The sequence below is a fragment of the Tursiops truncatus genome, chromosome 17 (genome assembly GCF_011762595.2).
Source record: "Tursiops truncatus isolate mTurTru1 chromosome 17, mTurTru1.mat.Y, whole genome shotgun sequence".
NCBI classification, from domain to species: domain Eukaryota; kingdom Metazoa; phylum Chordata; class Mammalia; order Artiodactyla; family Delphinidae; genus Tursiops; species Tursiops truncatus.
In genome coordinates this window covers 6,532,501-6,547,405 of record NC_047050.1, presented here as the reverse complement: position 1 = coordinate 6,547,405, position 14,905 = coordinate 6,532,501, and the positions used below count along the sequence as shown (strand labels likewise).

Sequence of the window (14,905 nt, the reverse complement as noted above, 5' to 3'; positions counted from 1 at the left end):
CTTTCATCTCATCAATCCCACACCTCCTCACCTTGCAGTTGACTTTTTATAGAACATTAGTTTGCATTAAAGAAAAACCCATTTAATTGCATTGGAAAAACACTTCACTGCCACTCTGCAGGCCGATACCATGTTGCAGCTGCTCCTATTTAAGGCATAATTGTAGCCTCCCTCTTCTACAAGGAACTAATTCTGATTTTGAAAGGATTTGTCCTCACAGTTTATCCTGATGAGAGAGGACTGGATTATTGCTGTGTAAAATAGCTGAATAGTCCTATTATAGCTATTATGCCACAAATGTTGTATATTGTTGAAGATCAAAGTACTGTACCACACTCAATGGTACAATGTACAAGCATGGCACACTTCCCATATTATGTAAAAAAATACTGCATTTTATGAGTCATTGAGTACCATGTGAGGTATCCGTGGGCCCTATATCATTTCCTTCAAACTTTCCTCATCATTCTGAAATCCTTTATTTTCTGGTTGAAAGACTTAGAATCTAGTTATTTCTCGCTAGTCTCCCCAGGAAATAAACTTCAGTACTCTGCGTTCTCCTGTTGCATTATATTATGTATTGCATATCAGTCTAGTTTACATTTGAATTACTTTAGAAAAATATTGAATGACTCTGGACAACAGTAAATTCTAACTAGCGAGTTGATAAAATGTAAACCTTTCCCATCAAAACCATTAATGATGTTTTTCGAAACTTTAAAACGTGTAGGACTCCGGGTTGGTTAGGTTCTAAGGAAACAAACAGCTATTTCACCCCATAACCTTGTTAGGAAGGTCAACCTATATACACATGCATAATGAGGTGCCTTAAAACAGAAGGTGGCCCAATGAGGTTCAAATGAATGGTCTGTAAAAAGAACAGGTCTTCTCTTCTACAGGAGAGACTGAGGCATTCGTTTTACTGGAAAGGTCACCCTTAAATAAGAGGCCAGTGAAAGACTGAATATTAATTTAGTTATAAAATATGGTATAATTTGATTTTAGTTTTAAAATTTGGTATTTCACAATAAATTCCTATGTTTCATTCTCATAGTACATATATAGAGGGAGTCTCCCTCAGAGAAAAACTAACTCCCAAACCTAATAAAAAAGTCCCTCAGGAAGTACCACTTTGTTGTTGAATGATTTTTATAAGACTCTCATCACGGATAGGATGAACTGTCCAGGGGATATTTTCCGTAAAGTAACACATTCTGTATGTAATTTGGAGACATTACTACAAGATTTAGGACTTACCGACATAGTACAAAGAATCAGTAAACATAAAATGTGGTCAAGGAAAACAACTGCAAATTTGAAAACACTACAATTTATGAAACCATAATTAAAATGAAGATGGGTAATGTTCAGGGTACCAAATCAAAGACTAAGTGTGGTTTGTAATTACTGGTTAGGATTTCCAATGTAACTTGTAAAACTAAATGAGACAGTGAAATTAAAGGTAAAGAAATGAGGACCAGGTCTAGGATATAGGAGGCATTTTATATATTGTAGCTATCCATATTATTACATCAATGCAAGTACGGAGATGTTTCCTTCATAGACACATGCTTTCTGGTAATGAGAGTATATAAAGTCCCTAGTTCAGATGACCAAACTGTATTTTGGACCTTATACAATAATTCATTCATGTTTTGTTGCCCAGACCCTACCCTAAATGAATTGAATCAGATTCTATGCAGGAGGACCCCGGGCACAAGTATTTTTCAAAGCTGCTGAGGTGACTCCACTGACCAAACAATGTTGGAAATACTGCTGGATAAGACTCTAAACTCATCTAAAGAAGAAACCGTTTTAAGTAATTTGTTTTTATATGTTAACCTACACACAACATATAGCATAGTGCTTCCCCCCGCCCCCCGTTCATATGGCTTTGTTGAAGAATGTACAAATACATGAATAAATGGACAAACGAGTACACTTAGCTGTGATATAGAGTTAAATGTTCCAGAAATTGAAAAGTAATATAATGACTCTCTACTATTTTATCTTCCAAAGTAATAAGATTTACTCAGAGGTCGAGCTATTCAAATTCCCCCAAGTTTTTCTTGGTAGAAGTGCACCCATTCAATACATGATAGGTCTTGGGTGGAGCATTGTAAAGAGACTATTTTTTCCGATTACACTGAGATGACCCTCACGGTCTACTCTCTATGTATGAGGGATTGGAGTTAAGGATTTTAAAATTTTTTACCAACAGCTCACATTCCCTCGTGAGTTGGGTAAAACTCGGCCCTCCTCCTGTGTTTCTCCTTTGCTCTTACGCTACTAGTATACTCAACACTTCTGACACCAGATGTGTGGGTTTTCTCCACATCAGGCAATTCTGTGACACCAGCTGAATGTCCTGCAATTGAACTCAACTGTGACACTATCTACCTGCAGATAACATCAGATCCCACGGGATAAGGGCTCATTCTCACAAGACTGCCACCCCCCCCACCCCCCGCACCAAACACATGCACACTTCAGATACCAATTGCAAGTCTAGGTTGTTACCTGTGCTTCTGACCGATCAGCTATAAATCAGAGGTTCCCATGGCCCCCTCCTCGGGTTTGATTAATTCGCTGGAGTGGCCCACAGAACTCAGGAAAACAGCTGACTACTGTTTAGCAGTTGAATATGTAAGGGCATAACAAAGGATATAGAGGAACAAACGGATGCAGGAGGTACAGAGGGCAAGGTACCTGGGAAGGGGCACAGAGCTGCCATGCCCTCTCCAGGGCCACCACTTTCCCAGCACCTCCACTGTTCACCAACCCAGAAGCTCTCTGAACCCCGTACTTTTGGGATTTTTATGGAGACATCATCACACAGGCATGACTGATCATTCGCACCATTTTCATCTCCACTCCCCACTGACCTTCAGGGGCTACTCTCCATATATGAGTGATTGGAGTGAAGAGCTTTTTTATCAACGGTTCACATTCTTACCCATAATACCACACCACGCACACACAAACACATCATTTTGACTCTACACACTGCACGTGGATTTTCCCTCGAGACAGAGGAAAGTGGTAAGTCTGTGGAGCAAAGTGGAGACATCGTTATCTTCCCCCATGTGTCAAGATGTTGATGATAATATTGTTTCTGCCCTGAACTATTTCATCTTCTGATGTTCACAAGGCCATCGAACAGAAATCAATTACAGATGCTAAGGAAGTTTTTAAAAATCCAATTTTGAAGAGATGTAATACGATGGTAATAAATGCTGGATCGCTGACAGAAATTTAAGCTTAGAAATGTTTAATTTAAACCTAAAAGTTTTTTTTTTAATCATGGAAGAAAATGCATATAGGCACATTTTAGCATCTACAATTGAAATTTGAACACTGATGTTACAAACCACAAAACTTCATTTAAATTTTATTATAAAGACCTTTATTTAAAGAAAGAACATATTTTCTACTTTTTATTTTGTGCCTTGAATGATCTGGAAATATGGAGGCTCTTCTGAATCCAGTGGGGAAAAATTATTTTTTCTTACACTTCTCTCTCCCTACACCAATCTGCACCATGTTAATCTGGAGGTAGGGAGAAAGCTGGATTCTTGCCACTTATAAAAATGATGAGGGTGTGCTCGCTTCGGCAGCACATATACTAAAATTGGAATGATACAGAGAAGATTAGCATGGCCCCTGCGCAAGGATGACACGCAAATTCGTGAAGCGTTCCATATTTTTTTATAAAGCAATTATACTCCGATAAAGATGTTTAAAAAAAATGATGAAGGGAAGAAAGAAAACCATGGCTTACAAGAAAAAGGCTGTAAGAAGTATAAAGCAATGCTTAACAAAATGTTCCTAAAGGAGCCATGTATAGACGCCCAGTGATGTTCATTTTATCATTCCTTATACTGTCCTCATAGATTTTCTTTCAGATCTCTCTGCTTGTACGTGACTGACGCTCTCAATTGCAGAGGAAGCAACATAGCTATGGGAAAGTTATACGGAGCAGTTGGCAATCAACGTGCACTAGAAGGCTGTGCCCGGTGGTGAAATGTTATTAGTACCCTTCTTGGCGCCAGAAACAAGTGGAACAGATGAAGTATTTCCAGGCTTCTTTGTAGGGCCTTGGGTCCAGTGTTCGGGGCTGCTCCCTCCTGGGAGGGTAACTATCGCCCATTCCTGTTGGAGTTCCCACCAAGGACAGAGCCTCGGGAATAAATCTGTTGGACAGCGGCCAAGATCCGCCAAACTTTCCAACCACCAGGAGACACGAAGTTCCAAGTTTCCGGGTTTGAGAAGTAAGGCGGGAAAACGTGACTGGAGCTGTCCTCGTCCCACTTACGGAACAGAGAAATAGGGAGGCTGATTCCAGGTCTTCCGTGGACCTCCAAGAGAATTACTGGGCTTCCAACTCGAAAAGGACAAGAATCCAGTAATGGGCAATTAGCAAGCCCACGTGTTTTCCCTCTAGCCCAATCTTGTGTGCTGATCATTGTTTTTCTATTTACCCTTTGAACTACCCCTGTGGTCTTTGCGAGTCCTTAAGGCAGCCCTAGCCTTCGCAAACCCTCCTGGGGGACAGAGATCACGGGGAGGGGAGGGCTGGAGGCGGGAGCGAGCAGCAGGAGAGGGGAGACCCTTCCAGCCCATCCACACCCTGCAGTCCTTTCGCGTCCCTGGGACAGTGGCCCACTCTCAGCACGCAGAGGGTTGGCGCTCCCTGAGGGCTCCCAGCCCCGAGAGCGGCGCTGCCCGGAAAAGTCACCTCCACCAGAAAGTGGGAATAGGGCTGGGGGAGCAGACAGCGGGGTGGGGAACGGCCGCGCCGCGGGAGGTGCGGGACGCAGAGAAAGAGGTGGGGACCGCCGCGGAGGGGGCGGTGGGAGCGGGGTGGGGCCGGGGCGGGGCCGGGGGCGGGGCTGCGGGGCGGGCTGCGCCACAGCGCCCCCTGGCTGCGCGCTCCCCGCCGTGCCCCGCGGTCGCAGCTGGCTCGGGCTCGCCGGCCCCTTTGTGTGCGACGCGCTGGCCCGGAGGAGCGTGGCCCGGGCGCAGCGGAGGGTCCCCGGGGTCCCGCCGCCTCGGCCCGGGCCCGGCAGCGCTCTCCTCCTCCTCCTCCTTCGCTCCACCCTCCGCCGGCCCCCGGCCCCGAGCGGCCGCCATTGGGCCGCGAGCAGCCCGCGTCGTGCCGCGCACTCCACCCCGCCCGGCCCCGGGCGCTCACAAACCCCCACCTCCCGCCCCGTCTCCTTCTCCAGTCCTCCCCCCATCCCAGGCCTCCAAGGTGGAGAAAATAAACTCAAAGCAGAGCAACTCAGAGACTCCAATAAAACGCCCAGTACCTAGAGCCCGAGCGCTAGCGCGTGTGCCGGGCGGCGAGGGGCGCGGGAGGCGGGGATGGGGGGGCGGGCGGGGGGGACAATGAGCGCATGAAGTTACCTGCCCGGCGGCGGCGGCGGGGCCGGGAGGCGGCGGCGGCGGAGCAGGCTGCGCGCTCGGCGCCGACGGGTGCGCGCCGCGGCTTGGGGGAGAGTTGAGCGCTTCCCCCCCCTTTTCTTTTTCTTTTTTTTTTTTTTTTTTCTCCTCTTCTTCTTAAACAAACCACAAACGGATGTGAGGGAAGGAAGGTGTTTCTCTTACTCCTGAGTCCAGACACCTCTCTCTGTTCCGTCTAAGCTTGTTTTGCTGGACACTTTTTTGAAAAAGGCAAAGAAAAGGAGTTGCTTGATGTGAAAGTGAAATGGACGTAAGATTTTATCCACCTCCAGCCCAGCCCGCCGCTGCGCCCGACGCTCCCTGTCTGGGACCTTCTCCCTGCCTGGACCCCTACTATTGCAACAAGGTGAATGCTCTGCTTTTGTTTCCACCGTGTTCTGAGTGCTCGGTCCCGGGAGGGGGGCGGCGGCGGCGAGCCCGCTGGGCGGCCGGGCGGTCGGTCGCCCGAGGCCGGTCCCGGGCGCGCTCGGCTCGCAGCCCGCGGCTGCCCTGCGTGCCCTCGGGGAGTAAATATTGCGGAGCCGCTCCCGGGCTTTGCCCGGCCCCCGCGATGGTGCGGAAAGTGACACGATTTGCTCGATCCTTTCCTTCCTGCTGTTCGCGACTAAGGCTCCCTGCCTAGGTTTGCCGGGGGGGCGTTGAAAAAAATTAGGAAAGAACGGCGGAATACTTTGGGGGTGTGTCTGGGGTCCGGGAACACAGGCAGAGAGTGGGAGAATTCCGTTTATTTTCTGGTTTCCCCTTCTCCCTCCCTCCCTGCTCTCCCGGCGGTGGGGGCTCGTGGCACCGCTTCCCCGCCCGGGATTAGTTGCCAGGGGGAGCCGCCGGGAGTCGGGGTGCCGGGACCCGGGAGACGCCCCCGCCCCCCGCCGGGCACAGCGCTCCGCAACGCTTTTGTTTTCCCGAACCGGTCCGGGCGCCGGCCTGGGGGCCGGGGTGCCGCCGGGGCGCCGGGGCCGGGGGACAGCTCCCGCCCAGGGGTGCGCGCAGAAACAGCAAGTTTGTTAGGAGCCGGGCGAGCGCGTCGCGTTCACGTCCAAAGCTGCCGCCCTCGGCGCGGGGCTGAAGCAGGTCCCGGGCTGGGCTATGCTCACAGCCCGGTGACCCCAGGTGCCGAGGCCGCGGGGGCCCGGGGCGAGGCGGGCCATGGGGGTGACCGGGTCTACCGCGGAGGTCCGCTCGTCCGAAGGATGCAGCAGTCAGGGCGTACGTAGGGAGGGGATGACTCTCGGGGTTCCTCGAACTCTCAGCCCGCGGAGGGAGAACGCGCGGGGACCAGACTCCGAGAGCAGCCGCAGGTCCACGGCTGTCCTCGCCTCGGGCTTTTGGGACGTGTCTAAGCATATCCGCCCGGTGAACGTGGCGGGGAGAATGGAGTTCTCTGAGACTCAGGGCGAGACGTTTAGACGCCCAGTTCCCGCTCCGTGGTAACCCTGTCAGATACTCCCAGCCCCTGCGAGCAATTCCGTGTCGGCCCCTCGGTGAATTCCGCTGGATAAATCGTTGGGACTAGTAACATTTGCCTGGTGGCGAGTCATCATCAAACAGCTTTTTTACGCGATACAGAGGTATTTAGCGCGCTGCATCCTCAGCCCCCGGGCTCCCCATCACGCAACGAACTCGCAACTCCGAGTCTTGGTCAGTCGACACACACACACACACACACACACACACACACACAAAATATCACCCCGTGGAGAAACTCCCCGATGCCGTGTGTACAGTGCAAAACCCAGGAAAAGGGATGTGCATGTGTTGATGATGTTTAGGCAAGTTAGAAACCAGGGAAATCTAGTCTTGTGCAAGGCAGAAAGGCTTCTCATCCTGCCAGAAGGGGCCCTTTTAACTAGGGGCAAGTTGGAAGGCATGGGTACCTTTGGCCAGAGAAGTTTGCGTGATGAAGTTTCATTATTTGTTGGTAATACAGTCTGTTTTGCCTTCATGAGCAGGTCTTTTGTGTTTGCAGCATTTTATTTTTGCTTATAACACTACTACTACTAGCCATAATAATAAAGTAGCAGTCTTATCTTGGATGGTAAAGACATATTCCGCAGTAGTAATTGGAACCAAAAGGTCAGAAACATTTTGGCAATGAAACTGGACAAATCCTATTAAATTTATCAGTGATTTTAGGCTCCAAAAAGAAGGTAATGACTTGGATACACATGTCACTCGTCATTCTTGTGATGGTAGGGTCAGATTTAATTTAAAAGTTAAATGCTTTGGAAAATCAAGAATTACTCCAATATATTAAATCATTTTCCAATTAAGTGCTTTAAATAATTTTAGTGGGTTGTGCTGTGAATTGAATAAATTAATTTAGAAAGTCTTCAGAATTTCTTTACTAGCTCATTGAAGTTCCTTTTAAGTCACCCGGTGTATGAGGAGCAAACTGTTCTTTTAAAATGCAAATTAGCCACCCTTTCTATAGACTAGATGCAAGTCTTCTACTTTACTTATCCAGGGAATAATGGATTTTTAAAGATGCACAGTCATAAGATACACTTTTAATAGTAGGAAGAGACTTCATGGAAATGTTTCTCACAGGATGTCTGCTCCTGCCTTTCTCTGGGTAGCAGTCTAACAAATATATTTGTCACTGATCCCAGCTTATATTCAGTGTACTGAGTAGGTTTGCTAGGCCCCAGAAAACCCGGGCACTAGTGTTTTCTACTCCATCATGATTAGCATTGGCACAAAATTTCTGTCCAACTCCACAGTTTTAGTTGCTTAGAATGTAGTCAACCAGAATTCATTTTTACCGTGACTCAGGTAGATCTGCAGGGATCTGAAAGGTGGGCAGAAGTTTGAAAGAGGTGAAATAAGAAATCTGTATCCACATTTAGTAAAAACAAGTTGGACCCGACTTCTCCCAGAGAGAGGAGACTGCAAAGTAAACCTTGTCTCTTTCAGAGGTGTCATGAATACGTAGTTTATTACAAGAAACAGTCACTTTGTCAGGTTATTTGTTTTCAATAGGATGAAAAGATCATAAATTACTAATTGTCTTTATTTAAAATCTGTCAACACTGTACTAAAGTCAGTGTGCTGAATCCCAGAGGAACCAGTATCTTTCTGTGCTGCAGCAGCGCACAGTTGTAACTAGTTTCTCCAGTGACATTTTTTTCAATGTCAGAAGAGACCCTAATCCAGAAAATGAATATCCCCTTCCTGAAGCTTTTCTAAACTAAAATGAGGTTGTTTCACTTTGCTGACATTTTCCAGCACTGCTGCTCTATAGATTTTGCCAAAACACTACTTACATTGTTCAGTTAATAAACTCTGTGGGAGGAATTTTTTGGAAAACAGTTTAATTTAGTATCGCTCTATCGTAAGAGCACATTACGTTATGAGCACATCACTGTGCAAACTGGCCTCCATTTTCACATAGCCCATTGCAGGAGAAAAGTGAGAACAATGCAACAATGCTGGTTATGGCAACTGTGCGAGGCATCTCTTATACAAACAGCCAGAACGGATGGCACGTTGCTGTATATAGGTCAGCCTTTGAAATAGCAGTGTAGCTCATAGGCTGGACAGAAACATGTAGGCTGGAAGTAACAGTGGTCACCTCTGGCAACTTAAAGCATGGCTATATTTCAGACATTGAGAGATGGGTACCACACTGGAGTTTCGTCTAATTAAGGCCATCTTAAGTAACAGTGTATCCCTTAATTGAGGTGAATGTTACCAAAAGAAATTGGATTATAGGAGCTCACAATTGGAGTCCAGTAGTAAAATAGAGTCCTCTTTTTTGGTTCTAGTTGAAGGTGTCAGAGCATCAGTTTAAATATATACCCACAGAGTAATAACAGTTCCTTTCAGTTTCTTAGTGCGGTGTCATTTCTGAAGATTGTTTTCACTGATTTTATGCTAAATTGGGACAAAGAAGTGGCACTTTTTCATTTTTGCAATGATATGATGTGTTCAGTTATTGCTCAGTATCTGCCCACAGAAGGAGTAGTAATACAATTATGTTATGACATGGCTAATGACAGGGATGCTGACCTCTGCCAGCAGTGGGAGAGGAAATAATGGTCTTTACTGTTCTCAGCGGTTGCTTTTGTGGAATCAGGTCCTGAATCTTTCTTTGGTTGATTTAGACACAAGGAAGTTCAAAACACAAACCCATACTGGCTATATACAGAGTGAAGAATAATGGGCGTTTGGAATATTGGGCTTTTATCATTGAAATGAGGGAGGACAGTGTATAATCTTTTCACATAAACATAGGAGGAAGGACCTATTTGTGATGAACTCTGCGTTAAAATGTCAGGGCTAACATTAGACATTTGATAACTTCTGAGCAAAACAAGATTTATTATCATCTCTGCAAAATCTCCTTCGAGTATATTTTCCTATTTAGAGTATTACGTATTGTACTGCAATGGGGCAAAAGTCATCCTGTCTAAAATACAGGATTGGCAAGCACATTATGATGGAGTCATCATTTCTACTTCAATAAATGTAAGAAAAAGGAGGAGGCAGAAGGGGAGGGTTATAAGTAATCTAGAGCATCATGCTTGATTAGCTCTCCACCCACCCCCATAACTTCTAGGACTTCGGGAAATTCATAGTCAATACTCTGAACATCGTTAGTGTAATTAAAACTCCCGTGGGAGTGTTATTAAGCTGGCATCTTTCATAAGTTTTGAGGTCTTTAAGTACGTTTTAAATAAATTTATAGGTAAGAGCGTAAGTCGAGCAATCATATGGTTTTGGCCACTAAATCAGATAGCATACAAAACCCTCAAATGTAGCTAGCTATCTTGACTTTGTGGGATACTTCAGTGTCATAAACTCCACTTTTAAATGTCTATGCAACAATTACAGTTTTGAGCTTTGGAGCTCATGATGTTATTTCTAACATGCTCGCATGGTTTAGTGTTCTCACAGTTTATCGTACGTGTTAGAAGTTACTGAGTGACGATCCTAAGGAACGTTTTGATATTTTGCTTCGTTGGAAAAACTAAACTGATATTTCAATATGATCTTAGTTGCTTGTTGTAGTTTTTCTTAAATGACATGATTGCAAGGGCTTAGAACAGAGGAAAGAAGTAAGGTACTTGAACCTGAAAGAAGTAGGGAAAGGTCCAAGTTTAAGAATGGTTTTCTTGGTACCAAAACTGGGTCTCCAATGTGGGTTTTGGTGTGTGGAACTATTTCTTGTGGGCATACTTTTTTTGTGTGATGGGCTCAATTCAAGAAAGGGATGGGGGCTTCCCTGGTGGCGCAGTGGTTGAGAGTCCGCCTGCCGATGCAGGGGACACGGGTTCGTGCCCCGGTCCAGGAGGATCCCACATGCCGCGGAGCGGCTGGGCCCGTGAGCCATGGCCACTGAGCCTGCGCGTCCGGAGCCCGTGCTCCGCAACGGGAGAGGCCACAACAGTGAGAGGCCCGCGTACCGCAAAAAAATAAAAAAAATAAAAAGAAAGGGTTGGGTTAGAGAATTGGGGTAGGGATGAGAATCCTATTTAGCTATGAAGGATGACTTATTCTACTGCTTCCCAGCATTGTGCTAACTTCCTAGAAAGTTGAAAAGACCCTGGGGATATTTCTCAGCTATGGAGATCCCCCTGCCCTGCTGGAAGCCTGCCCTCAGCAGCTGCTCTGCCTGTGCGTCTGGTGCCTCTTGCCTCCCTCCTTTTCACGCCCTTCCCAAACACCCCCAATCCTGGAACGACTCCCCCTCCCCTGCTTTTCTCCTTCCCAGTCTGGGTCTGAACCTGGGCGGTGTGCACTTCCGAACCTGAAGCCCTCCCTCTCCTCAGATGCTTGACTCACCATCGTGGCTGTCTTGGCCGCCATGCTCCCTTTTCTACTTGCTATCATTGTTATCATAACCGTGTTAACAAATCCGTTCTTCCTCCAGTACCTGACCTTCTTTGGGGTAAGGAAGTTGGAATCTGCCAGTCCTCAGGCCCATATCCACTTCTTAAAATCCTGAACTAGGCTACTCTCCTTTTCCCCATCTGAATGAATGACATTGGAGCCTAGAATAATAGACTAAGAAAACATAGACTAAGACATGATGCTGAGAGGAAAACCATGGTGGGTATTTCTAAGCTCTTACAGTTCACCTCTCCCCGCACATGTTATGCAGTGTATTTAGAGCTTGAAATCAGCTCCTTGAACATCCCCTATCGGTGAAAAATCTTTATTTAGACCCTAAAATAGTCTGAAAGTGGGGCTGTGATCTCCTGATGTTTAGTTGCACGTAGTAAGTTAGCTGAGTTACACTTACAGTGAGTATGTGGGTTGGCCTATGTATGTGTTCTTATCAGAATATGCATAGATGACTAAGACGGGAATAGTTGGAAATGCAGAACCTATTTAACTAATTACTTTTATCATCCTACATCTTAGCTTATCCAAACGTGAATCTCAGGGTTTCTGGGAAGTCATAAGGTAGAATATTTAACTTACACCTCAAGGAAAATTAAATATAGTTATCATGACTTCATTAAATGTTATTAACATTTACATTTAAAAAATATTATCAGTTGTTTAAGATAAAAGTTATACTGTATACAACCAAATCTAAGAATCTAAAATGTATACCTTTAGGAGAAAACAAGGTTGTGGTAAACCATTGTTAATAAATACTGTGGCCCCCAAAACCATAACTATAATCTTGCCTGCAAGAAGCTTCCACATGAAGCATCTAAATGTTTGAAAGCTGCCTTGTTTAAACTGAATTTAAAATTTTAACATGGGTAATATTTACTTTTACCAATCTTGAAGATATTTTTTCTCTTATTTACTTCCACTTTGATGTTATTGATATCCAGTCGGCTCTCCATATCTGCAGGTTCTACATCTGCAAGTTAACCAACCTTGGATGGAAAATATTTGGAGAAAAAATTTCCAGAAAGTTTCAGAAAGCAAAACTTGAATTTGCCGCGCACCAGCAGCAACTATTTACATATCATTTACATAGTATTTACAACTATTAGCATAGCATTTACATTATATTCGGTATTATAAGTAATCCAGAGATGATTTAAAGTATAGGAGAGGATTACACCACTTTATATAAGGGACTTGAGAAACCTCAGATTTGGGTGTCTGAGGGGAGTCCTGGAACCAGTCCCCAGAGGATGCCCAAGAGCAAGTGTATTTTCAGTTGATCTTTTCTTTGAAGGTGCACTTTCCATAGTCAGATAGCTTTTGTTCTCCATTGGTTGATAGGGCCAGCTGTAGACAGTGAATTTTTTTTTTTTTTTCCGGTACGCGGGCCTCTCAATGTTGTGGCCTCTCCCGTTGCGGAGCACAGGCTCCGGACGTGCAGGCTCAGCGGCCATGGCTCACAGGCCCAGCCGCTCCGCGGCATGTGGGATCTTCCCGGACCGGGGCACGAACCCGCGTCCCCTGCATCGGCAGGCGGACTCTGAACCACTGCGCCGCCAGGGAAGCCCTAGACAGTGAATTTTTTAATGGACTGTCTCGCTAGGAAAGCAGAGCACCAGGAGGCTACAGCTTACATCGGCCCTGATGAATTTGAGCATTTTTTTGTTTTAAACCATGCATGCCAAGTTTCATCCCGAAGAGTAATTTCTCATTAAAAACAGTGGAGTTATAAACTGCTTAGAAATGTGGTTTATAATGGAAGTGCCAAAAGCCTGTTAATTTTAGCAGTTCTTCTGTAATACTTTGAGACATGGAATTCACATTAACCTGAATGAGACTTTCCTGGTTATAACATTTTCCTCCCTATAGCATTCATTTTGAAAATGGGAACATTATATTGCTCTGTGCCTGGATGTTGATGGTGTGGCAGAAAAGATCAGAGGAGGGATGATGCCAGAAAGAAGCCCCCTGCTCTGTCACTGGAGGAGGTGCTGATATCTTCCCAGATCTCTTTAGTTTGAATAGGCAAGTAAGGCAAGTTTCCCTTCCTTGATTAAAAAGTTAACTTTTAAAATCTATTTTCAGATTTCCATTGTACTTATGAAACATCATCATTGATTTATATTTATAATAACAAAGGTCATGAAACCAATGTCACTGTTAATGCTTTTCTGTTTGTCCATTTTTCACTTTGGAGTTTTTAATGGTTCTGCATTAGCCAGGTGTTTATTGTTTTTCATTCCTGAGTTACGTGCTTTGATGAAACTGTCTTGAAAGGACTCCTAAACAAACTAGGGCCGTGGCTGGCTGATAAGAAGCTTTGCTAGTGGCCAAGAAAATATAAAATGTTTTGAGTTACTATGTGACTTGTAAGTTACAGGTATCTGATCTACAATTGTAACACTATCAGCTACTGCATGGAATACTTTTCCATTAAAGTCTTTGAGCCCCTATCTGGAAGTTACCTAGTCAGAGAAATTGGGGTGTGTGTGTGTGTGTGTGTTCGGGTGAGCATGTGTTTTTCTGTGTTTCTCATGGTCCTGGATATATTCTGCCCATAGATGCATGAGAATTTATCATAAATGGCAGAATCTCTCAACGTGTACAACAACAACAAAGGCAGTCATACTGGTCAGTAGGAATGCCTCATTACCACTCCTTTTTAAGAAGTGTAGCCATATTTCACATGAGATGATGCTTTTCACAATGCTAGGGCTTTAATTGGGCAAATTATACCTTAATAAGACTAAAGAACTGGATCTTTTCTGAGGAACACCTAGGCCTTTCTGAAGAAAAGACTCTTCTTGAAGATTTCATATAAAAACTGGGGCTCTTGAACCTGTGTTGACTTACCCCCTGGGCAAAATAAATATAACCCCGAAAGGATATGATTCCCTTCTGCTCTATTTCCCATTCTCTTCAGAAGCCTGACTGTTTGATGTCTGGTAAAAGTTCTGAAACTAAAACCTGTAATCCACCTGTGTCCCAATCTTCCATGTATCCACAGGAGGAAATAATTAATGTTTGTATCAAAGCACCTTTATGAGAATCAAGGAGTCAGCACAGGTAGATTATTTAGCAATCACACGAGGAAAGATGTTCAAAAATTCAAACAGTGGTAGACCTTAGAAAAATACCATCTTCTCAGTCCATTTCTTCTATTTCTGCTACCTTACTGAAATGAATGTGTCTTCCAAAGTCGTAGACTAGTGATTCTTTCAGGAAAGGAGTGAAAAGAGTAACCTTTCTAGAGGGTCCAAGGTGAATTGGGGAAAATGGGGTGTGTGTAGCTACACAGGTAGCCTGTAATCTCCCTCTCTCAGATACTGATAAGCCCCCAGGGGGCGTCTTTTTCCCTTTCTGCATTGCGAGTCAGTGCACCTAATGAGAGATGCTAGGATGGAAGCTGTTGCCTATGATGCTGTGTAAGAAGATGAAATAAAGTTGAGACTACCTGCTCCAGAGGGAAATGCCCTCTTGTAGTTCCTGACTTCAGGCAAGCAAGCTTGCCCCTCACCACCTTCCTCTGATATGTGGGTCAGAGATGGGAAATATAATGTGCAAGATTAATTAAAGAATGGACCAACTG

General features: G+C 45.0%; 1 protein-coding gene and 1 non-coding gene across 3 annotated transcripts in view; both read left to right on the top strand.

The window, feature by feature from the left end:
• The first annotated feature begins 3,601 nt into the window (after window positions 1-3,601).
• LOC117308757 (U6 spliceosomal RNA) lies at window positions 3,602-3,708 on the top strand. The gene has a single exon (XR_004522938.1). It is a non-coding gene; the product is annotated as a U6 spliceosomal RNA (small nuclear RNA).
• Window positions 3,709-5,672: 1,964 nt separating this feature from the next.
• Window positions 5,673-14,905, top strand: part of TOX (thymocyte selection associated high mobility group box) — a 298,440-nt gene continuing 289,207 nt past the window's right edge. Inside the window, exon 1 of one of the 2 annotated variants that reach the window (XM_019925288.3) lies at window positions 5,673-5,812. In XM_019925288.3, coding sequence (XP_019780847.1) covers window positions 5,711-5,812 — 102 coding nt within the window. In that variant the 5' untranslated portion in view covers window positions 5,673-5,710. The remainder of the gene's footprint in view (window positions 5,813-14,905) is intronic. The other variant, XM_033842927.2, reaches the window with a different exon arrangement.